At 39.4% G+C, this 24,204-nt stretch overlaps 1 protein-coding gene and 1 pseudogene across 1 annotated transcript in view; one reads left to right on the top strand and one right to left on the bottom strand.

Moving 5' to 3' along the window:
- TTC7B (tetratricopeptide repeat domain 7B) overlaps positions 1 to 24,204 on the bottom strand; it is a 334,803-nt gene that overhangs the window by 295,687 nt on the left and 14,912 nt on the right. The window contains 2 exon segments of the mRNA XM_043985520.1: positions 2,068 to 2,236; positions 9,790 to 9,944. Of these exon segments, the coding sequence (XP_043841455.1) occupies positions 2,068 to 2,236; positions 9,790 to 9,944 (324 nt within the window).
- On the top strand, positions 10,785 to 20,920 carry LOC122741721 (annotated as a pseudogene).

Here is a 24,204-nt window from a genome sequence, read left to right as displayed (position 1 = left end):
CAGTATCAGTACATGAATACTATATAAAAATGCGTTGTGGGTGAAATATTTTTGTTATATATAAGCATATATCTATTTATATATGTATATATGTTCACTTATAACTGTAGTTCTATACAATATCTGTAATTTTTCAAGTCCCTAATAAATGCTTCTTAGATTCAAAGACATTTTCACTTGTTACTTTTGGCATTAGAAACAAATAAGAGGGGCAGCTAGGTGGCAGTGTGGATAGAGCACTGGCCCTGGATTCAGGAGGACCTGAGTTCAAATCCAAACTCAGACACTTAACACTAAGTAGCTGTGAGACCCTGGGCAAGTCACTTAACCCCCACTGCCCTGCAAAAAAAAGAAAAAGAAAAAGAAACATAAATAAGAGTTGGCAAACCAAATCACAACACTGATTAAAATTATTACGACCTATTCCCAATTACCAATGCTGGTCTGAGACCATTAAGGCCTCAGGCTTCTACAGCTGCTTCCTAAAGCTACTCATAAGATTCATATTTATACATGTACATATATATGCATTTATACGGGAAGGGGTTACAAATCCCCAACCTCCCACTTAGCATTGAAAAGCTATCCATAAAAGAGTAAGTGACAACAACACAACAAAACTATCACCCGCTTGTCACTGAAAAGTCTTAGAGTTTTCACAAAGTATCAAAAAGCTCTTTGGGAGTTAAAAGGCTATTACTCACACAGCATTAGAAAACAGGTCCCCTCACATCTACACTAGTGTGTCCAATAGTTCTCATCTAAGAACCCACATGGTGGCCACCAACTCCAGTCTGCTTCTCCCCTGGAGACTGAGCCAGCTGTGGATCAGAAGGTTTCAAGGTAAGCTTCCCTGGAATGCTGTGGAGCTTAAGTCTTAAAGTCTTGCTAGAAGCCATGGTGATACTAAATCAATCCTTTTAAATGGTATACTTTACCCATCTGTTGGTACACATGGTTCTTGCTATGCTTGTGGCATAAACCTTATTAGGACGATGCTGATAAGTCAACAGAGCAAATTTCTAGTGACAGGTCCCAGGCCAATGGCAGGAGCACAGAGTGGGTGGAATGGATGGGTGGGGTTGCCATTAGCCAAACTGAATATCTGACTCTTACAAGCATCAACAGAATGGACATGATGAACATTACATAAGAGGAAGTGTCAAGATGTAGAAGGGGAAAAAAAAAATCACTGGACCAAAAATTCAAAAACCAGGAAACCCTGGGAACAAATTCTCACTTTCTTACTCCCTTACTCCCTGTGTGACCTAGAACAAATCACTTTCACCATTCTAGTTCCCAATTTTCTGAATCTCTAAAATGATAAAATTGGATTACATGTTATCTTGAAGGTTCCTTGGAGTTCTAAATTCTGTAAGCTCATAAAACCTGCTGAGTTGATCTAACACACTTAAAACAAACTTTCAAGGCCAGTTAATAGAAATACTATTATCCTCCTTATACAAATTAGGAAATCAATGCTCAGAGAGGTCAAAGTGACTTAAACAGCAGCACAATAAAGACTGGGAAGAGCCAATGCCATTCCACATTCTCAATGGGTTATATACAGAAAATGGGGTTTTTAGTTTGTGGATGAGTTATGTGAAGGGCTGTCACATGGAAGTAGGATTCGACATGTTCTATTTGGTCCCAGATGATAGAACTAAAAGCAATAGATAAAAGCTTAAGAAAGGCAAATTGCGATTCAATTTTAAGGACGAAATTCCGAACAATTAAAATTCTACAAAAGAATGGCTGCTAGGGAAAGTGCAACCTCCTTCATGGTCTTCAAACAAAAGCTAGGTAATTACTTGTTGGTGGTGACAGGGAACTGAAAAAAGATGGCCCGTGAGGTTCTTTCTTGGACTCCATGATAAGCTCATTTTAGAACAATGAACTGAAGAACTAACCCAGGTAACAAATTTTCCCACGGCATGTCAGGGTAGGATGAATCACCAGAGAAGAGCAGAAATGCCAAAGAAAAGGTGGGAAGTGCTCTCCCAGCATCCAATTATCACTCCTGAAAAAGAACTTTAAAAAGAGGAGAAATCAAAGGGTCTCTCTCACCTTTGGTTGAAAATGCTTCGGCAATCAATCGCAACCTGTAAGGTGGAACTCCTGTCAGCGTCAAGTCATCCAGGCCCACCCTATCATAAATGTTGAGTGCTTCTTTGTAATCCCCTTCCACGTAGTTCAACTTGGCCATGATCAAATTGGATTCTTGTAAGAATTCTGACTAGAAGGAAAAGGAGAGAAAATCCATTTTCCTGCAAGATTACACATACAGCTTCCTTCTGGCCCAACCATCTGAAGTAGCAGCGGCTGATACGCACCAGAGTTCACCCATGGGCACCAGGCACAGTCTGGGTTAGGGGCAGAATGAATACTTCATTAACAAAAAGAACAGGGGACACCCTTAGGTAGTAATCTAACCACCAACTCATCCATTTAGTCTCCCTAACTTCTGATGATGCTCACTAAGAAGTGGCAGCTACCAGTGAAAGAGGATTCAGAAACAGAAGGGACCTAAGGTCACATCTCCCAAAACTACCCTCCTCATTTCACAGACCAAGATGGTCACTGGGGAGGAAGAGGCAAGGCTCATCCTCTGCCCCTAAAACCAGCACTCTTTCCACTGAAGGCCTTTGTAACTCAGGGAGGCAAGATGAAATGGGAGCTCAAGTCTGTACTTAGTAGGTTATTTTCAGGAAACTCATTCCTTTTAGCCCAAGTTCTCAACACTTGGGACCTGGCCTGAAGCTGAAAAGAGCCATATTTCCTGCCTTTGACCCTTCCCAACCAGGTTACTTCAGGCCTCTTCATCTCTGTGGGCTTGTTTCCTCATCTATAAAAAGCTTGTAAATAATGACCTGAAAGGACTGAGAATGAACTACATATGTAAAGCATTTTACAAACCTTAAAGTGCTATATGTACCAGCTATTGTAATTAAGTACTGTCCTCAACACCTTGCAAATATATGCTTCCTCCCCCATCCTGCAGATCACAATCTCTCCCTCTTGCCCCCCACCTCCCCACTCCACATCCCAATCATCAGCTAGGAAAAAAAGCAGGCGATCCAGCCACTTCATAGCAGGGAACAAATTCCACACCCATATCTAGCCCTTCTTGGAACTAAGGCTAAGTTTTCTTTATTCATCTTATGTAACTCCCTATAGGCACAAACCCTACAATAGCAACAAACATGAGCAACAAGTTATTAACGGCTAAAGTTTGGCAAACAGCCATTGCTACTGAGATAAGATAGGGGTTGCTGTTGAAATGGTCTCCAGTATTTTCTTAAGAGAGATGACTTTAGTTTGCAGTTTCTTCAACAAGTTTGAGGGGATATTCTCAAGGGAGGGGGAAGCAAACAAAAGGGAACTAACTAAATGAAGCAAAACATAATGGGAAAAGCAATGGATTTGGAGTCAGAGAGAGGAGTTCAAATTCTGGACCTTGTTACTTTCCTACCTGGGAGACCTTTAGCAAATTAACTTACCTCCCTGGGCAGTTTCCTCATCTATAAAATGAGGAAGCTGGCTGGGAAGACTTGTATGAACTGATGCAGAGTGGATGAGCAGAAGCAGAACAATTATACTATCATCAACAATAATGTTAAAAATAAAAAGAAAAAACTTTGAAAGACTTAATAACTCGGATCAACCCAATGATCAACCGTGATTCCATCTGATAAATGATAAAAAATGCGACCAACCTCCTGACATAGAGAGGATGGAATAAATACACAGAAGGAAACACACATTTTTAGACATGGCAATCTGGGAATTTGTTTTGCTTGATTTATACATGTTGTTTACAAAGGTTTTGTTTGTTTTTTCCAGTGGGGAAGGGAGGTAAGAAGGGGGAAAAATCCTTGATATTGAAAAAATTAATTTTTTTAAAATAAGGATGTTAGACTGGATGACCTCTAAGGTCCTAAGTCTAAATATAATAATCCTTAAAAAAAAAAACATTACATCAAAAAAAATTTAAAAATAAAACAAAAAACATTACATTGGGAAAAGAGGCAATAATAGTAAAAAAAAATGTAGCCTCAGGCTAGGACAAGGGATGCTTTCTATGTAAGAAACCTGAATTATATTCGGAAATGACAGGTAACATTTATTATCTCATTGCTAAATACTGTCACATCTGTGATATTAACAGGTGCTCCATACTATCCCTATGAGGCAGGTAGTAAAATTGTGGTCATCTCATTTTACAGATAGGGGAACTGAATCTCAGAGCTTAAGTACTTGCCCAGGGTCAGAAGCTAGCAAAAATTGTAACTAGGACTTGGACACTTGAGGACAATCTCTTATCAACATTTATTTTTCCTTCAGCACCTCGGTGATGCTCTGAATAAGTAGGTTTGTAATAAACATTTATCAAATTACTAAACTGAATTTGAACAAACTTTTTTTTTTGCAGGGCAATGAGGGTTAAGTGACTTGCCCAGGGTCACACAGCTAGTAAGTGTCAAGTGTCTGAGGCTGATTTGAACTCAGGTCCTCCTGAATCCAGACTAGTGCTTTATTCCACTGCACCACCTAGCTGCCCCCATCAACAAACATTATTAAGCACAGTGTGTGATACTGTGCCAAGTGCTAGAGGTACAAATTCTCAAAAAATGAACTGGTTCCTACCCTCAAAGAAACCTATAATCTACAGAAAGGATAACCTTGCCCCTTCCTACCTTTCCAATCTTCTTCCACTTTACTCTCTACTCTCCACCATATACTCTTCAATGAGTGACACAGGTCTCGTTCTGTTCCACAATAAGACACTCCACCTCCTGGCTCCAGGCATTTTCTCTCTGGCTGTCCCCATGCCTGCATATGCTCCCTTCTCTCACCTTACTGCCTTTCCTGGCTTTCCTTTCTGTTCCATCTAGAATCCTGTCTTTTACAGGATGCCTTTCCCAATCCCTCTGAATCCGAGTGCCTTCCCTGCTCTGCTATTTAACTTCCCATTTCATCCTGTCCACAGCGTGCTCTTATTTGTTTGCATGTTATCTCCCCCATTAAACTGTAAGCTCCTTGACAGCAAATACTGTTCTTTTGCCTCTTTTTCTATCTCCAGCACTTAGTATAGTGCCCAGCACACAGCAGGTGCTTAATAAATGTTGACTGATGGATTGAAAGGATACTTATTACATGTATATATAGATAAGTAGATAAAAGATCATTTGAGAAGGGAGAGGGTATTAACAAGAGGGAAAGCAGAGAAGGATTCATGGAGGAGATGAGCATTGGAACAAAGTCTCAAAGGAAGATAAAAGATTTTGAGAAGCACAGATTTGTTCAGTCGTTTCAGTCATGTCCAACTCTTTATAACCCCTTCTGGGGTTTTCTTGGCAAAGATACTGGGGTGGTTAGCCATTTCCTCCTTCAACTCATTTTACAGATGAGGAAACTGAGGCAAACAAAGGTTAAGTGACTTGCCCAGCATCTCAGTTAGTGTCAAAGGGAAGATTTGAATCCAGGTCTTCCTGACTTTAGGTGTGGCATTCTACACACTGCACCACCATGCTGCCCAAAAGCACAAATGAGGTTGTACAAATGCACAGAAACATGTGAAGCAATGTTGAGTTCAGAGAACAGCTCATAACCCTGCCTGCCAGAAGGAGGAAGTATACAGAGAGCCTTAAAACCACTGAAAGTTTTCTGGGTCCAAGCATAGTGGTGGTTCTGCTCTAGCACATGACATCTATCTAACCTCAGAGTTTAGGAGTCATGAAAATAGTTAACCTCTGATCCATGCACCCAGAACTTAACAGAAAACCAAGGAGACCCAATGGAAACCAAGTAGATAAAAATCATAGAGTAAAGAGTCAAAGAACGTTAAATGTGACAGCCTCTTAGGGGTCTCTGGCCTAATGTCCTAATTTTACAGATGAGGCAAATGATTCCCAGAAAAGACCTCACCACCCAAGATCTTACTAGTGGCACTACTTACTAGTGGCAAAGCCAGGAACACAGCAGGGACTGGCTCAGAGTCTGGGGGACAGCCCAGGGCTCCTGGGTCCCAATCAACTGCTCTTTCTACTGTACTAAGGTGCCAACAGACTAAAAAGATATCCAGGGGCAACTAGGTGGTACAGTGGATAGAGCACTGGCCCTGGAGTCAGGAGGACCTGAGTTCAAATCTGACCTCAGACACTTAAAACTTACTAGCTGTGTGACCCTGGGCAAGTCACTTAACCCCAACTGCCTCACTCAAAAAAGAAAAAAGATATCCAGTCTACTGTGCCTCTCCTTTCTAGTCCTTTTTCACTCATTTTTTCACATGTCTCAGTGTTTGTGACAGGGAAGCACTGTGGTACACTGGGCAAAGGACTCCTGTCAAGGAAAACTTCAAATCCCACATCAAATAAATACTTAGCTACGTGACCCTGGGCAAGGTGCTTCATCTCTGAGGTTAGCAAAGGCTTGTTGATTAACTCAGTGAGTGTCAGTTTCCTCATCTGCAAAGGAGAGGCTTGCACTGAATAACCTTTGAGGTCTCTTCCATCTCTAAATCTATAATCCTACCCAGTTTAAGGGTTTTTTTTGCTAATTCTATCCAGAAGGCTTCCCTTCTTTTACCATTTCTAGTATTCCTCTCACATTTCAAAGAAAGGAAGAACAAGGCATCTGTGAACCTTATGCAAGGTGTGAAAACTGAACCCTCTGTGTGCACCCATCATATCAAAGCTTTTAGTCTTTAACTGTCACCTATCTTCTTTGACAGACCACAAAAGGATTATCTGGAGGCCACAGAGAATGTTGACAACATGTTCTTCTGGGTTTCAAAACAGATCCTTCTGACTCCAAATCCAAAGTCTTCTCTAGGGTACAACACTGCCTCTTACAACGTCCAGAAAGTAAAAAGTGACTAGAAATTAAGTGGAAACAATCATCACTGTTGAAAGAAAAACATAAAGTTCTGATATGGCAGAGAGTGAGTGGCTGGGCATGAAGACATATGGGAAAACACAACTAGATTTTACTACCTCTGTGTGTTTTAAATAAAGCAGAGAGACAGTATGGGGCAGGGGGAGAGGGGGGAGGGGGTTAAAAAGGAAGAGATACTGGCCAGAATTAGATTTTTAAATTAAATTGGCAAGAATTTTTCCAATTTTCTAAGCATTTCCATCAATGAAGGAATGGGAAAGTAAATTACAGCACATGGATGTAATGAAATATTATTGTACCATGAGAAACAAGAAATATGAGGAATCCTGAGAAATATGGAAAGATGTATGAACTGGTGCACAGTGAAGAAAGAAGAACCAAGAGGACAATATACACAAGGATTTTTTGTTGTTGGACCTAGGATTTCACTGGTTCAGGGAACTCCTAGTGTAGAACCCCTTTCACTAACGCAGATGAGCAACTTGTTTAGAACTTATGGTCTTGAAGACTTGACAATGACTACAATGATGTGAGTTAAACTCAGATTGAAGGTAATGATAAATACTGGTTCCAGAGGATAGTTGATAAAGCACACCTCCCCAACCTTGGCAGATGAATAGGGGACAATGGGTATCTAACAGCCATCAGAAATGGTCCCTATGTTAGTTGGTTTTGCTTAAGTGCTTTTCTTTGTGACAATGTAGAGTTGAGGAAGGGAATTATTGGAAAATAGCTATGGGATAAAAAATAAAAGGTATCAATAAAACAAAAAAAACCTTTTAGTAAGTGCCTAACACATACAAGGTACTATACTTAGATCTGGAGATACAAAGACAAAAAGCAAAATAATTCCTGCCCTCAAGGAGCTTACAATCTATTGGGGAAGTAGGGAGGAAGGATGCTTCCTAGAAGCCCCTAGAAAACAAGATAAAATGATGTCCTATAAAGTAATGTGACTTGAGGAGTGCTTTCAAGGTTAAGAATATATTCATGCGAGTCTATCCACTCTACCTCATCCCACTCTGTGACTACTATGACATATTTTGAAGATGGTAGGCAGGAATCTGATAAGTCTATATCACGTAATAGATTGAAACTAAGGGAATACAATGGGATTAACTCCTCATTATGATTATGCTGTTAACACCAGAGTTCTCCAAGAAAACAAAGAAAATGAATTAATAAAATGATGAAGAATAAAGCAACCTAGTAGGAAGAATTAGAGCCTCATACAATGTAGATCTGGAAGTTTCTCCGAAGATCATCTGGTCCAAACCATCCACTTGCAGATGAGGAAAGGAAAAGTTACAGAAGTAGAGTTAGTTGTTCAAGGTCACAAAGCTAAGTTAGCAACAGTTTTGAGAATGTTTTCAGGATTTAAAAAAGAAAACAAATAGAAATTATTAGGGTTATAAGACACAATCTCAAAATTTCCAAGGGAAGAAAGACTGTCAATGCAGACAATATTTTGAAGAAAATAAAAGCGCCGAAGAAGGGATTAGATGTGATCACAATTTATAGAGTGGCTTTAAAGAGAAAGATTTATGTACAAGATGGGGGGGGGGGCGGGCAGAGTAAAGCCTACCACATGAAGAACAGTAATAGCTAACATTTCTATGATCATTAAGATTCTGCAATGCACTTTACATATATTCTCTCCTCTGAGCCTCACAATGACTCTGTGAATCGGGTACCAGAGATATCTCCATTTTGAAGATAAGCAAACAGAAACTCAGAAAGGTATTAAATGATTTACCCAGGGTCCCACTGCTAGTAAGTATAAAGAGGTAGTATTTAAACCCAGGTCTCTCTGACTCCGTTCTGCCCGTTTTACTGCCACAAGAGCAACAGATAAAATTAAAGGGGAAAGGATCAGGAAAGGGAGGAATACATTATGTGAAAAGAAAAGAGGAAAAGCGTGGGGTTCCTCAAGGAATAGGAACAGAGGCCACAAAGGAAGCATCTTAAGAGGGAGGAAAGGATGCTGGTAGAAACAAGAAGATAGGAAAAAGGAAAAAAGTAGGAACATCAGATTAGAGGTCCATCAAATTCAACACTAACATGGACAGAAATTTCATCCTCTGACTGTGCCCAATTTGGAATAGCAAGACATCATTTTTCAATAGTGTAAATGCTCCCATGTAGCTTGGGTACCACATGAATTTGCTGAATTCATGAGCTATTATCCTTTAAGATAAGAAAGTATTCTATACATGAAACTTATGATCAGCTTTCCTCCTTTTACTAAAAGATCAAAGCCGTAACTTGAACTCTATGTGATATATTTTCAGCTTTATTTCAAGTAATCAGGAAAGAATAGCATGACTGTGCAAGGTAATAATGACTTCAAAGAATCTAATGTAGAGCGACTTGAAAAAACAAACAAAACCCTGCTCTGATATAATACTTCTACAACCTTGGGCAAGTCACTTCACCAATCTGGGCTTCAGTTTCCTCACCTGTAAAATTAGAGAAGCGGACTGGGTGTCACTTAAATTCTCTTATAGTTTGAATGAGCTACAACTTTAATCCAGTCTGAGGGACACTGCTCAGCCCACACTGCCCACAGGGTGACTGGTAAGTTATGAGGCTAACACAGTGGAATCAATGGCTCCAATAAATCCAGGAAACAGAATCTTGTTTCTAGAGAAAAAGTCACATTAAATGGCTAGGCTACATTAAAATAAATAAATAAATATATATATATATATATATATATATATATATATATATATATATATATTTTTTAAATGCTTCCCCTTCCTCTTCTCAGTTTTCTTGAAGCACTGGAATTAAAGGATTCTTAGAAATCCCAAACTCTACAGAGCTCTCAGTCCCAGCGGTCTGTCTCCTCCCATTTTTTCCTACCTTCCTTCAGAGTCCCCAAAATACCTTGAGGTTCCCTCGGTCTAGCGCAGCAGTCAGGTGTTTCCGAACCTCTGTCAGCTTTGGCCTAGGACCTCGAGGACTGGCCCCCTGTTTAAATGGGTTTTCTTTCAGGAACTGTTCTAATTTGGATTCCCCAAGCAGCAGCTCAGCCATGTCATCTATAAGAAACAAAATGAAAGGTTAATCAGAATCAGAGAATTGGTTTCATGATGCATATTGGAAAACTGGAAGATTGATGAAGGAGATACCTAAGAGAGAAAAAATAAATCCACTCAGTACATTATCCTCATGCTCCATGACTAATGGATGAAACATCACAGGTGATATCTTATGAGGCCCTCTTGATAGTTTTATCTTGGATGAGGCTGAAAAGGAACCCATTGGGTAATGAATTTTGTTGTTTAGTAAAGACCAATATGGCGGCAGTCATAAGAGTTACAATGTTCATACTGTATATGTTATAGGGGTATACAGATGGGGAAAGAGGAAGTAAGGAAAGGCAAAGTATGACAGGTAAAACAGCAGAGAGAACAGAGAGCTGGCCTCAGATTCAGGATGACCTGAGATAAAATGCTGCCCTCCTCTCAGGACCCCCAGGCAACTCTCAAAGACAATCATTTATAGAAAAGGTACCAATGGTGAGAAGCAATGTGGTGTAGTGGACCAAGAACCAGCCTTGGAGGCAAGAAGATGAGGGTTCGAGTTCTGACTCTGACACAGATCTGTTCTGTCACAGGCAATTTTCCAAGACTGTAACTTGAAGTTCATTAGTAAAGGGAGTTTCGACATGGGAAGATCTACCCATATTAATGATAGCACAGGTTCCAATTGAATTAAGAAAAAAATAGCAGCTCACATTTATACAGTATTTAAAGGCTTCATACAACAACCCTGTGAGGGAAGTCATAAGTATGCCCATTTTACAGATTAGGAAACAAAGGCTTGGGGCGATTAAGTGATTTGCCCCATGGTTCTTGAAATTAGGTCCTTTCCTTTCTGCCTCCTCGATCATCATGGCTCCTGTGAAGAAATCTGTGATGAAAGGCGGCAAAAAAAAGAAGCAAGTCCTCAAATTTACCCTGGATTGTACCTATCCTGTGGAAGATGGGATTATAGATGCTGCTGATTTGGGGCAGTTTTTACAAGAATGAATCAAAGTGAATGGAAAGGCTGGCAACCTTGGTGGTGGAGTCATTCATAACCATTGAGAGAAGCAAGAGTAAGAAAGCTGTGACTTCAGAGGTGCCATTTTCTAAAAGATATTTGAAGTGCCTGACAAAGAAATACTTAAAGAAGAACAATCTTCAGGGATTGGCTCTGAGTGGTGGCCAATAGCAAGGACAGTTACGAATTACAGTACTTCCAGATCGGGGCAGCTAGGTGGCACAATAGATAGAGCACCGGCCCTGGATTCAGGAGGACCTGAGTTCAAATCCGGCCTCAGACACTTAACACTTAACTAGCTGTGTGACCCTGGGCAAGTCACTTAACCCCAATTGCCTCAAAAATAAAAATTTAATTTAAATTTAAATTAAATTTTAAAAAAATACAGTACTTCCAGATCAACCAGGATGAAGAAGAGGAAGAAGGGGGGCAGCTAGGTGGCGCAGTGGTTAAAAACTCTGGCAGTAGATTCAGGAGTACCTGAGTTCAAATCCGACCTCAGACATTTGACACTTACTAGCTGTGTGGCCCTGGGCAAGTCACTTAACACCCACTGACCCGCCAAAAAAATAAAAAGAGAGAGAGAGAGAGAAGAGTAGGATTAAAACCTCTTGCGTCTGGAAAAGTTTTGTATATGATATTGAATAAAACTTGAACCAAAAATAAAAAAGAAATTAGGTCTTTTGATTCCAAATCAGTACTATTAGTACTTCATTGTCCTCATCTGTTAAATGGTATTAAAAATTATAATACACCTATGTCTTAAAGTATTGTTTAGAGAAAAGCACTTTGCAAACTTTAAAGCTAAGCTATTATTTTTATCACTATTATCTCAGAGGTAGCTCTGTGTTCTCCAAAGCTATGCCAATAGTCCTACCTATAACGGTCCTGCCAAACTAGAAAAGCTTCAAGAATAGACCTAGTGATAGCAGGTGGTGTGTCTGTTGTCTGAGAACTAATCTAAGAAATTTTCATTGCAAAAGAAATGACCACAATGACTGATATTGATCCCAGAGAAAAAGTGATGAACCATATTTCTCTCCTCTGAACTGAGTAAAAGCTTATGTTGATGGAATAAAGTATATGCTATCAATCTGTCATTCAAATTTGCTCAGCTGTTTTTTCACATTACAAGGATGGGTTTGACAAGATGGAGGGGGAAATTGAATATAAAAAACAAAAAACATTAAGAAAACATTTTAGGGCTTCCAGATACGAGAGCAACATTAAAGGTAGTAGTAGAGAGGTCCAGCTCTCCTACAGAAACCCCAAAAGATGAAAATGTCCCCAGAAAGACCAATAATAGGTCAGAAAACACTCAGAAATAAGCTGCTTCATCCAATCCATAACATAACAACAACAATAAAAATAAAAGAGGACAAAAGCTGATAGAAGTTGATTCAGGGAAGCCAGTGCCAATGCAAATAAATTCAGAAACCTTTACAGAAGGGAGAAAAGGATACAGAGTAAATTCCCACATATGGACCTGAAGCCTCCCAGCACGCTGAATAGGGGCTCCCTGAATATCAATCCAATGTGAGCTCCAATTACCTCCAGTAATAGGCCCCTGGCTTGTCAAAAAAGAAGCAAGGGAAGATCCCACTTCCATGAGTCACTGAAAAGGAAAACAAGGCTCCCCAATTCTCTGAGCACTGGGAGTCAACAACAAGGACTCCAGACTCATCGCCTTGTACCAAAAAGGTTCTGCAAGAAGCCTGAGACCAAAATGATCCCCAATATCACACTGAGGCCTGTCACACTAAAAAAGAGGAGTAAACAGACCCTTCCTAAGCATGGTAGTAAACAGCTCCCGAAAATCAAGGGAGAACACTCACCTAGAGTGGAGAAATACTCGTGGCTTTTCCATCAAGAACAAGGATAAAACATTCACTGTTAGCACTTATTATTTTTTTTTTTAAGGAGAAATAAGGTCTTTAATCGGGGCAAAGAACTATATAGCTCATATTGCAAAGCTTGGAAGCTAGGAATATCCCAGCACTTACTATTTGCTATAGTTCTGGAAACACTAGCTATTGCAGTAACATAATTTTTATAATCAAGAGAAGAGGCAAAGAAACAAAATGATCATTATGCAGATAATGTAGGGGTTTTCTTAGAGAACCTTAGCGATCCAACTACAAATTAAAACAATCAATAATTTCAGTAATGTAGTAGGATATAAAATACACTTACAAAAAAATATATCTTTTTGTACCAACAAGATCAAGCAAAGAGAGATTTAAAAAAAGAATTCCATACAAAATGACTACAGAATGCATAAAATATTTGAGAGTCTCCATACCAAGACACACATGGGAATTATAACAATACAACTACAAAACACCCTTTACAGGGGGCAGCTAGGTGGCGCAGTGGATAAAGCACTGGTCCTGGATTCCGGAGGACCTGAGTTCAAATCCAACCTCAGACACTTGACACTTAATAGCTGTGTGACCTTGGGCAAGTCACTTAACCCTCATTGCCCTGCCCCCCCCAAAAAAATACCCTTTACAGAAATAAAGACAATAAATTGAATAACAATAAATTTCTCATGGTTGGACCATGTTAATATCATAAAAAACAATACTACCTAAATTAATTTACAGCTTCAGCACCATACTAATCAAACTACTAAAATATTACTTTATAAAACTAGGTAAAATAACAAAATTTATCTTTAGGAACAAGTCAAGAATCTCAGAGGAAATTATGGTAAAAAAAATGTAGGAAAAAAGTCTATCAGAACTAGATACCAAACTATACTAAAAAGCAGTAAGCATCAAAAGAATTTGGTACTGGTTAAAAAAATTTTAAGTTGTTCAATGGAACATATCAGATAAACAAGATTGAGAAGCAAATAAACGTAGTACTAGGAAGTGTAATCAACCTAAGGATACTGAGTACTAGGGTAAAGATTTATTATTTGTCAAAAACTGCTGGGAAAGTTGGAAAGCAGTCTGCGAGAAATTAGGCCAAGAACAATTTCTCATACTATATGGCACAATACACTCCAAATGGATTTATGACCCAGATATAAAAGGTTATATCATAATTAAATTAGAGAAAAATAGGAGATACTTTCTAGTGACAGGGGAAGTGTTCTTGACCAAAAAGGGAGCAGAGATTAACAAAGGAGATAAAATGGAAAATTTCGGTTGCCTGAAATTCAAAATTTTGCAAAAACAAAAGCATTAGAATTTGAAGAGAAAAAGTATTTTAACTATGGAAAAAATATTTTCAGTAAATTTCTCTGATATCTAAGATGCAGAGGGAATTGATATAAACATCTTAAGAACGAGAGCCATTACCTAATAAATGGTCAAAGGATATGAATTAGGTAGTTTTCATGGAAAGAAAATAAAACTATCAACAATCAATGAAAAAATACTCCAAAATTCAGTAATACTAAGAGAAATGCAAATTAAAACAATTCTGAGGTTCTACTTCACTGCCATCAGATGGACAAAAATGACAAAAAGGGCAGCTAGATGGCGCAGTGGATAGAGCACCGGCCCTGGAGTCAGGAGTACCTGAGTTCAAATCTGGCCTCAGACACCTAACACTTACTAGCTGTGTGACCCTGGGCAAGTCATTTAACCCCAATTGCCTCACTAAAAAAAAACAAACAAAAAACAACAACAACAACAACAAATGATAAAAAAAGGAAAATGGTGGAGAAACTACAGAGGCTGTGACACACTAATACAATGCTGGTAGAGCTGGGAACTATTCTGGAAAGCAATACGGAACATATTCAACATGTTTCTAAACTATTTATATACCCTTTCGCCACTATATAATTTACTTACCCACTACAAGCCATATGACCCAAAGGGATCAAAGTCAAAGAGAAAGGATCCATATATACAAAAATGCTAATAGAAGCACTTTTTACTATAATAAAGAAATGGAAACAAAAGAAGTGCTCATAAATTAGAGCTGGGCTAAGTAAATTATGATATACAAATGTTATAGTAGTATTATGATGTTCTATGAAATGACAAAAGAGACAAATTCAGAGAAACCTGGAAAAACTTATATGAACGGATATAGAGTACAGTGAGTAGAACCAGGAGAATAATGTATATCATGACTACAACTCTCTAAATTAAAATAAGTTTAAAAGGCTTAAGAACTGATCAATGCAATGACCAATCACGACTCCCGAAGACTAATGCCTCACACATTTTGATGAAGAGGTGATGAGCTGTAGGCACAGAATAAGACATACATTCCCAGAAAATACCAATATAACACAACTTAGTGGCACAATGGATTGGGGTTCAAATCCTGCCTCAGAAACTTACTAGCTCTGTGAAACTAGACAAGTCATTTAACTGCTCTCTGCCTGTTTCCTCATCTATAAAATGGGGAAAATAACAGTACTTACCACATAAGGTTGTTGTAAGGATCAAATGAGATAATATGCCTAAAGTCCTTTGCAAACCTTCAAACACTAAATAAATGCTAGTTATTATTTATCATCATCATTATTTTGCTTGAAAACTTATATGAGGAAAAACTTTTATGGGCTAGAGTGAATAGTGACAGTGATATAAAAAAGGTGAGAAAACATCAATGAACAGTTTAAAAAACACAGAAGAGAAAATAAAGAAGTTTAGAAAGGGACATAAATAAGCAGGGTAATGTTGGTACTAGCATGATAAACCATATATACATGTATGTATGTGTATATGTATATATATACACATATATATGCTACATGTATAATTTATATTATATTGACTAAATATATTAACTTATCTAATTTACTTGAATATTTATTTACCGTGGATCAAATAAATATTAATATCTACATTATATAATATCCATATACATTTAAAGCTATACATAGTAATAGATTCCGTTTCATATAAGAACCTATTTTCCTGGTCTTTGAATATGAAAATGTTCCTGTGTACTGATTATTTATTAGTTCATATTAAAAAAAAATTAATGATTGACATTTGTCTCAGAATAACCCTTGAAATAGAAAGTAGAAGTGTAATTGCAGCTTTACATACCAAGAAAGAAACTAAGACTCAAAGAAGTTGAAGAATCTGCCAGTGGTCACAACTAATGTGTCAGACATCAGGTCTTCCTAACTCTAAGACCAACTTTCTATCCACTATGCCAGGCCAAGAAGGCCTGTGCCCCTTGCACATCATAATAAGCAGATGGTTAATATATGTCCGTTGAACTTCAGTAAAAGTTCTACTAATAGATTAAAGTTTGATGCAGACTAGGGCTAATCCATAAATAGAACTTTCATATCAGAAGGGCTAAGGATGAATGAGTGAACCAAAAAGGACTACTGGAAAAAAGTGGAAAGCATCAAGCTTCTAGAATATTCACACTAGGCAGTAGGATCAAAGAACAAAGTATGATGTGGAAGAAAACACTGGATTAGAAATCAAAGGACCTTGGTTTGAATCTGGATTCAACTTACTTCTTGTTTGATTTTTAGACAACTTAAGTCTCTGCTTCAGTTTCTTCAACTGTAAAATGAGGGTTTGTTAATGTAATCAGAGGTTTTCAAGTGAGCCCTGCAGACCCAATTTTTATAATAATGCTAAGACATTATTTGCCTATTAAAATATTCCCTTTTCCAACTACCATCTGTACAAGGCTGGCATATACTTCAACCAAAACAACATTCATTTCACAACAGCTCTCTTTTTTTTTTTTTTTTTTTGCAGGGCAATGGGGATTAAGTGACTTGCCCAGGGTCACACAGCTAGTAAGTGTCAAGTGTCTGAGGCTGGATTTGAACTCAGGTACTCCTGAATCCAGGGCCTGTGCTTTATCCACTGCGCCACCTAGCTGCCCCTTGAGCTCTATCTTGCAGATGCAGATATGGGAATCTGGTTGTTTTCTATTAAGTCAGACATTAAAGAAATCTGCAAAAAAAAAATATGTTGAACAACCCATTCTTCACACTCATTTTTGTTATGTTTTGAAAAATATAGTTACTTTTCATTGAAAAAAAAGTTATGTTAGCATGTAATGGAGTTTATTTCTGATGCAACTAATATTGATAGACAATCCAAAAATCCAAATAAACAAAAGGTCTTTGGGGTCCTTGCTAATTGAAGAGTACAATAGGGTCCTCAATAATTTTTTAATCATGAAAAGGGATATACTAAGACCAACTATACTAGGAAACCTCTAAAAATCCCTTCCAGCTATTAATCCTGGGGCTCTGGGACTGAGGAACTACATCAGAAAGAGCAGAAAGGGAAAAAGAGTCTCACTTCAGCCCCATATGGGTGGTCTCCTAAAAAGAAGTCCTCCCCACCCCCAACCAGACTATCCAGAGCTAAACAACATTCTTGTGAAAGGGAAATCCCGCCCCAGAAAGAGCAAAGTGGTGAGGGGATTTGGGAAATGGGTGGGGTCCTGCTTTGAGCAAACATTTATAAGCAGTGAAAAGCAGGAAGGGGTGGTCCCTTTGCATTCAATCTTAGTTCTTACACCAAATGTTCAATCTACAGCCTAACTCCAAGGATTGTGCTTGGTGCCTATGAAGGAATAAATGTAAGACCCTGCTCTTATTTTTCCTATTAAAATACTCCCTTTTCCAACTACATATTTGTAGTTGGAAACTTTTCACCTTTATAGCACTTGCCACAGCTGATGTTGTGCTACAGCCTGACAACCCACGGACACCGCTACACCAAGATAATATATCTGAAGTAGTAAAAACTTCTTATTCCAAAAACAAATAGGGTTTAGCATTAGAAAAGGTTCTAAATATCATCTAGTTAAAAACTATCATTTTACAGAGTCAGAAACTAAGGAACAAAGACAGGTAATGCGATTTGCCCAAGGTGATAGAGGAAATAAAAAGCAGAGGAATTTCAACACAGGTTCTCTGACTTCAAATTGAGTGCTCTTTCCACCAGCCCAGGAAATGGAACTCCAGGAGAGGAGATAAGGCCAACCCAATGCTAACTGGGGTTATTCTCTTCTACTGCTCTATTATTAACCTCTTCTAGTTTAGTATGGCTACCCAGTGCTTTCCCTGTGGCTCCCCCAGAGATAGAAGTTGGGTTTTGCCAAAAGAAAAGAAAAAGAAGGTAAAAAGAGAAACAAACTGTAACAGTATGTTATGGAGCACAGAAATCTTATCCTCAATAAATCTCTAAGCTGGAAGCTGACAACTTCCATCTTTGCTGAAACAGCACATATAGTCTCTCAGAAAACAGCCAAGTTTCTCTTTCTTTTCAAAACTGGCTGACTTTGGAGCTCCTCCCTCAAACTTCTGGAGTCACTAATGATAATCAGATATACAAGGTCTTACCCTGCTAACAACAAGCAAAAACACAGGTTCCAAGACAAAGTGATACGGTTGGGAAAATACTATTTTAGTGTTGGAAGACTCGGGTTCAAATTTTAATTCTACTACTTTCTACTTCTCTGCCCTTGGGCAAGTTACTTTGCTTCTGTGGCCTCAGATTCCTCCTCTGTAAAAAAAAGTGAAAAATATTTAAGGTCTCTTTCAGCTCCAAGTACAATAATTATCAAAGCCTTTCCCGGGCAGCTAGGTGGCACAATGGATAGAGCACTGACCCTGGATTCAGGAGGACTTGAGTTCAAATCTGCCCTCAGACACTTGACACTTATCAGCTGTGTGACCCTGGGCAAGTCATTTAACCCCAATTGCCTCACCAAAAAAAAAAAAAAAAGCCTTCCCAAGACAAGGGAAAGAAAGGGAAAGGTTTTCATTCAAAACATTTTAAAGCAAACCTCAGAGAAAAATAGTAGTAGTCTAAAATTGTCCAATATGCAAGAAAAACCACTGAGGCAGAACTCCTAAGCCAAAAGCACTTTAATAAAGTATCCATCATCCCCTCCAATGAAGTGGACCTCAGAGCTTCCTCATGATCTAAGATGCCCACTCTATCAAGGGCCATAGTTTTATAGTGCTTGATATCCAGACAATACAGATGAAGCAGACCAAAAATACAGTCTTAATGGTGGATAAAACTTGTCCATGACCCTCTAGGAGTGTCTATACAAAATACAGAATTCCCATTGGTGAACAAACAAGACTAGTGAGCTGACCTCAACAGACCCATGTTGACCTTTCAGGCCCTACAAAGCAGATGAGCACATCCATGATCTGGGCTGATAAACAGATGTCAAAACATGTATGTGGGCCAGGGTCACTCACTGACCAGGGTCAACTCCCCATGTTGGGCAACAGAGCGATGAAAAGGGAAGGAGGGGTAACAAAATTAGCTGGGGGCTTTCCACATAATTGAGTCACCTCTGCCATGCTGGGCTAGGTCACCATAACAAGGAAAAATAAGGGTGAAGGTCCTCTAGTTAGCTTCCTTTGATAAAGCAAGTGAGTTTACAATCTGCAGTTCACATCTCTGAGGCCTACTATCAGCACTTATAATTACTACCCCTATGGAATCGTATCAAACTGCCTGGAATAAAATAAGGGGCCAATAAATAATCTATCACAGTATAAGTAAAAAGAAGTTAGTGGCCAAGGAATCAGGTGGCCATGGAATTGAAAGGCTGATGAGTTCTGCATGAAGTAAAAGCCAAAATCAACAAAGATCTTGGTTCATGGAGCTAAATGGGCCTGAGGCAGCAGCAATGTCCCAGGATGAGGCCAAGTTAAAACAAAGAATACTATCCAGTCCATGCAACTGGGTCAAGGCACAATTCAAGGCTGGTTTGGTGAACAACAGGATGTTGAGGTACTGAGAATTTTAATTTACCCTCACTAGGTGAACAATAGAAACACCAGAGTTTTAAAATCTGGCTATATGCATCCAGGACCTGTTCTCCACACTTCCCCAGTGTTATGGGGTTGGTCCATATCAAGGAATTTGAGACTATTAAAGTTTAAACTGCCCAGCTAGACAAAAGGACATGAGTCTGGGATAACTCTCCTTGATAAATTAAGCTATCAGGACAAAAACACCTAACAAGTAAGGGAGATAAGCCCATTGGGCGTGGCTGCTGCCTGATCAAAGCCAGGGGACAGAGATAACTCCAGAATTCCCAAAGGGAACTTTCCATTGTCAAGTGGTCACCCCATCTACCATCTATAAAAGCTTTTGCCTTTTTTCTGTTCAAGGAGATAGGTCTCTCAGAGAATCATGTCTCTGAACCATCTCCTCTTGAGAGAAGTCCTTGACTTCTCTCTTGGTGTCCTTCCTCTAGCACCTAAATAAAAGACAATTTTATTCTAATTGGATTTGTGTGTGAGAGGGTACAATTCTTTAAAGAGGAAGACCTAAGGACCCCCACAAACAATTTCCCCCATGACACCCAGAATCCCTTTCAGCTAAAGGGCTCCTACAGACCCCCTAGAAGTACCTCTAGTGTTATCTCCCTCATTAGGCTCCATAGCAACCATTAATTGGAGTCATGATTCATCTCCCCCAGCCAGGGAAACTTTTTACTGATTTTAATAACATATGCAAAGCAACATATGGTCGTGGCCCACACTCGCACCCACCAGCACAGGAAGAGCCATTTTCTCTGGGGGTACTCCTCAGTTCCTGGGTAGAAAATGCAACTTGAATTCACTTTGAATTCCAAAAACCTTGAAAGCCAAAACTCTCAAGTCCATGAAACTGTCCTGGCCAAGTCCTTAAGCAGTTTATATCAATGATCTTTATATCTGCACAACACTTCATCTTTGTTGTTGGGCTTGTTCTACCCAGTTATTAAAGCCTGACAACGTTGTACAGGGTAAAGCGAGAGAAATATAATGAACATAGCACCTTTCTTCAAAGGAGCTCTGCAGGCTCTCCAGAGTCCTCTCTTTGCCTTTCACAATTAGTCAACAAGCCCACAGCTCTCCAACTTCATTCTTGCCATGAATTCCAGAACCTCAGAGCTAAAGGAACCTCTGGGGCCATGTGGTGTAGCGCCGCCAGGCCTGGGAGGGAATCCCCTTTCTGAAAGCTCCAGTTCTAGCGGGCAGACTGTTTTTGCTTAATCAGCCAAAACTGTCTCTCAGAAACCTCCACTCACTGCTCCTACAGTCATTCTACCCTCAGGGGTAAAGCAGAACAAACCTAATCTCTCTTTTAATTGACAGGCCTTCAAATTACCACAAGATAATTATCATTGTCCAGAACCTGTCTTCTCCAAGCTCCTTCCAAATTCCTTATATTGCATGATCATCATTACAGTTCTTTACACAGTGGGTGGCACATAGTAGGTGCTTAATAAGTGTGTCCTGACTGATTACTGTCTAATGAAAGTGGCAGCAATTAGGTTTAACATTAGGAGCCTACTCTGTGCCAGATACTATGTCAGCCACAGAGAAAGGAAACTGATCTCTGAATCAGGACACGAGTTTTAGAGCCAACTCTCATTAATCTGCTATGTAACCTTTGCCAAGGGCAGCTAGGTGGCCCAAATGCAATAGAGTGCCATACATGGAATCAGGAAGACTCACCTTCCTGCATTCAAATCTGTCCTCCCACACTTACTAGCTGTGTAACCCTGGGCAAGTCATTGAACCTGGTTTGCCTCAGTTCCTCATCTGTAAAATGAGCTGGAGAAGGAAATGGCAAACCACTCCAGTATCTTTGCCAAGAAAACCCCAATGGGGTCACAAAGAGTTAGACACAACTGAAAACAACAGAACAACAACAATAAACCTTGGTCAACTCATTTACTCTCTCTTGATTTCTGGTTCCTCTTTTGTAAAAGGAAGAGGGTGGGCTAGCTAATCTCTAAAGTCCTTTCTAACTCTCAAATTCTATTGAGTCCATGATTCAAAAACGGTCTTTCCTCTTCAATGGCTGTCATCCCCACAACTTGCTTGTTTCTACTTCTATACCTCTGTTAATAATAATATTCATCAAGAAACATGCACTGAAGCCTAGTAGGTGTAAAACCCTGTGTTAGAGGAAGGAGGGAGTAGGGGAGAGGGAGAAGGATACAAGCATGAACAAGACACATTTTCAGCTCTTGAAGAAGCTTATGACCTTGTATGGGATTTTTAAAAAAAAACTTAATCTGACCTTACATATGTATAGTACTTTCACTGAACCTTAAAAGTCTTCCCTTCTCTCTGCCAATTCAATTCTGTCACATCTTTCAGGATCCCATTCAAAACTCAGCTCTTCCTAGAAGCCTCCCCTAATTAAATCCATCCTGACCATCATTACCTTACTGTGCACCCGCAGGATTTGTGTGTTCCACTCTATTATTATCCATCTGTGATACATTTAGTCCAATTAGAAAGCAATAATAGCTAGAATGTATATAGTGCTCTGAGGCTTGCAAAGATCCTTACAAATAATATTTTATCCTTACAACAACCCTGAGATGTAGGTACCAAAATAATGGCATCTCCATCTTACAGATGGTGGAAATGAAGCAGACAGAGATTCAATAACTTGCCCAGGGTAACACAGCTAGTAAGCATATGAGGCTGGATTTGAACTGAAGTCTTCCTGCCTTCAGGTCCAGCCCTTTACCCATTCTGACACCTAGCTGCCACAGTAAGCTCTAAAACGGAAAGGATTTGTGTGTGCTCCTTGTTTTTTATTTCTTTTTATGCATGCACATTAAACATTCAAAGAACATGCATAATTACACAGCAAATATTCTATCGAAACTTGTTACTCGATTCATAACTCTCTTGAGAGACTAATGGCAATCATAACATGTTTCGACAGTGTTTTAAGGTTTACAAAACACTTTCTTCATAACACAGGCATCCTACCCAAAGTAGAGATTGGAGGTTAAGGGAACGGTGGGAAACACATTGAAAAGATCGATCACCTTGTGAGATAAAACCTGCAAGTATTATCGTCCCTATTTTGCTAGTGAGGAAACTTAGACTCAGAAAAATTAAATGATTTGTACGGGGTCATACAGCCAATAAATAATGGCAAGGCCAGTGATATTTCCGTTTTACGAGGTAGTAGGGAAAACAGATTCCAAAAGCTGAAGTGGCCTGTGCAAAAGCAATCTCTGACAAATCTGGACCTAAAGCCCAAGTGTTATGATTTCTTTGCTCCTGGCTAATGAATACTCCTAACCTCAGGAAGCTACTAAAGAATCAAAACTTGGTTTGTGCCCCCAGTTCCCTCCAATTCCACTTCCTCACCATCACTGGACTGAATAACAACACAGAAGTGCCATGGGCAGGGTCTCAAGAACACTTCTTTCCTCTGCCCTCAGCTTGATTTTCTGTGGTTTGTGGCTGACCCATCAGTTTTGTACGAAGGCCATCTAACCCTTTTGGCCAAAGGAAACTCATCCTTTCATTTGTCACAGTTGGAGCTGATTTCTAAACAAATCAGCAAACACCTTCCCAGGAAGGGAAAATACCTTGGCTCCTTAGAAGGGGAAAGCTGGCCTCTAAACAAGTGAAACAGGCCATAAGTTCCAACAGCCTGCCAAGCATGAGGTCACCCAGAGTAGCTTGAGGCCTCCCACATGAATTTGCTCTGAATCAGAGGAGCCAACACCATTTCCTAAGGACCAAATGAAACTGCTGGCTGGACGTCAAGGACACAAGGTGCTGCTGCTGGTCAGCGAGGCAACAGTATAGTTGGCCTCAAATTCCTTTTGTACATCACCAGGTTGAGGCCCAGAAATAAAATATCACAGTCAATTCAGATTGGATCTGTTCAATGAGGATCAATGAGTAATTACCAAACCACTTCGATGAGCCCAGCACTATGCTATGCACTATGAAAAACAAACACATAATTATATAAGGCCTAGTTCCTTAACTTTCATGAGCTTCTGATCACATCGAGGAAACAGGCCCACAAAGAACGGCAAACTAAAAACTATAAAAGGCAACAAAGAATGGAATCTACCATCTAAATCCTCTTATGTTTCAGCATGATAGGCAACTAACTGGATTTTCCAAAGGTCATACCATTAAAGCCCAAGCTCTACCAACTTTTTTCAAGCTAGAATGGCTTCAAAATTGAGTTTGCAGTGAATGGACTGAGGAGGAGGCACGGCATAATGGAAAAAGAACACTAGTCTCGGAGTTAGAAAACAGAGGTTTGAATCCCAACCTGGATGATAATGAAAAAATCATTTAAGTCCTGAGTCTCCGTTCCCTCATATAGGGAGAAATAATAGATTACCACCTGCCTCACATGGTTGTTGGAAGGAAAACAGAAAGAATAATAAAGTGAGAAGAACCAGATAAAGGGAAAATACAGCAAGCATAGTTTTAGAAATGTATAGGCATAAGGGGCAGCTAGGTGGCACAATGGATAGAGCTCTGGCCCTGAAGTC

The sequence above is a fragment of the Dromiciops gliroides genome, chromosome 2 (genome assembly GCF_019393635.1).
Source record: "Dromiciops gliroides isolate mDroGli1 chromosome 2, mDroGli1.pri, whole genome shotgun sequence".
NCBI classification, from domain to species: domain Eukaryota; kingdom Metazoa; phylum Chordata; class Mammalia; order Microbiotheria; family Microbiotheriidae; genus Dromiciops; species Dromiciops gliroides.
The sequence above is the reverse complement of the archived record's forward strand: the minus strand, read 5'-3'. Positions and strand labels throughout refer to the sequence as shown.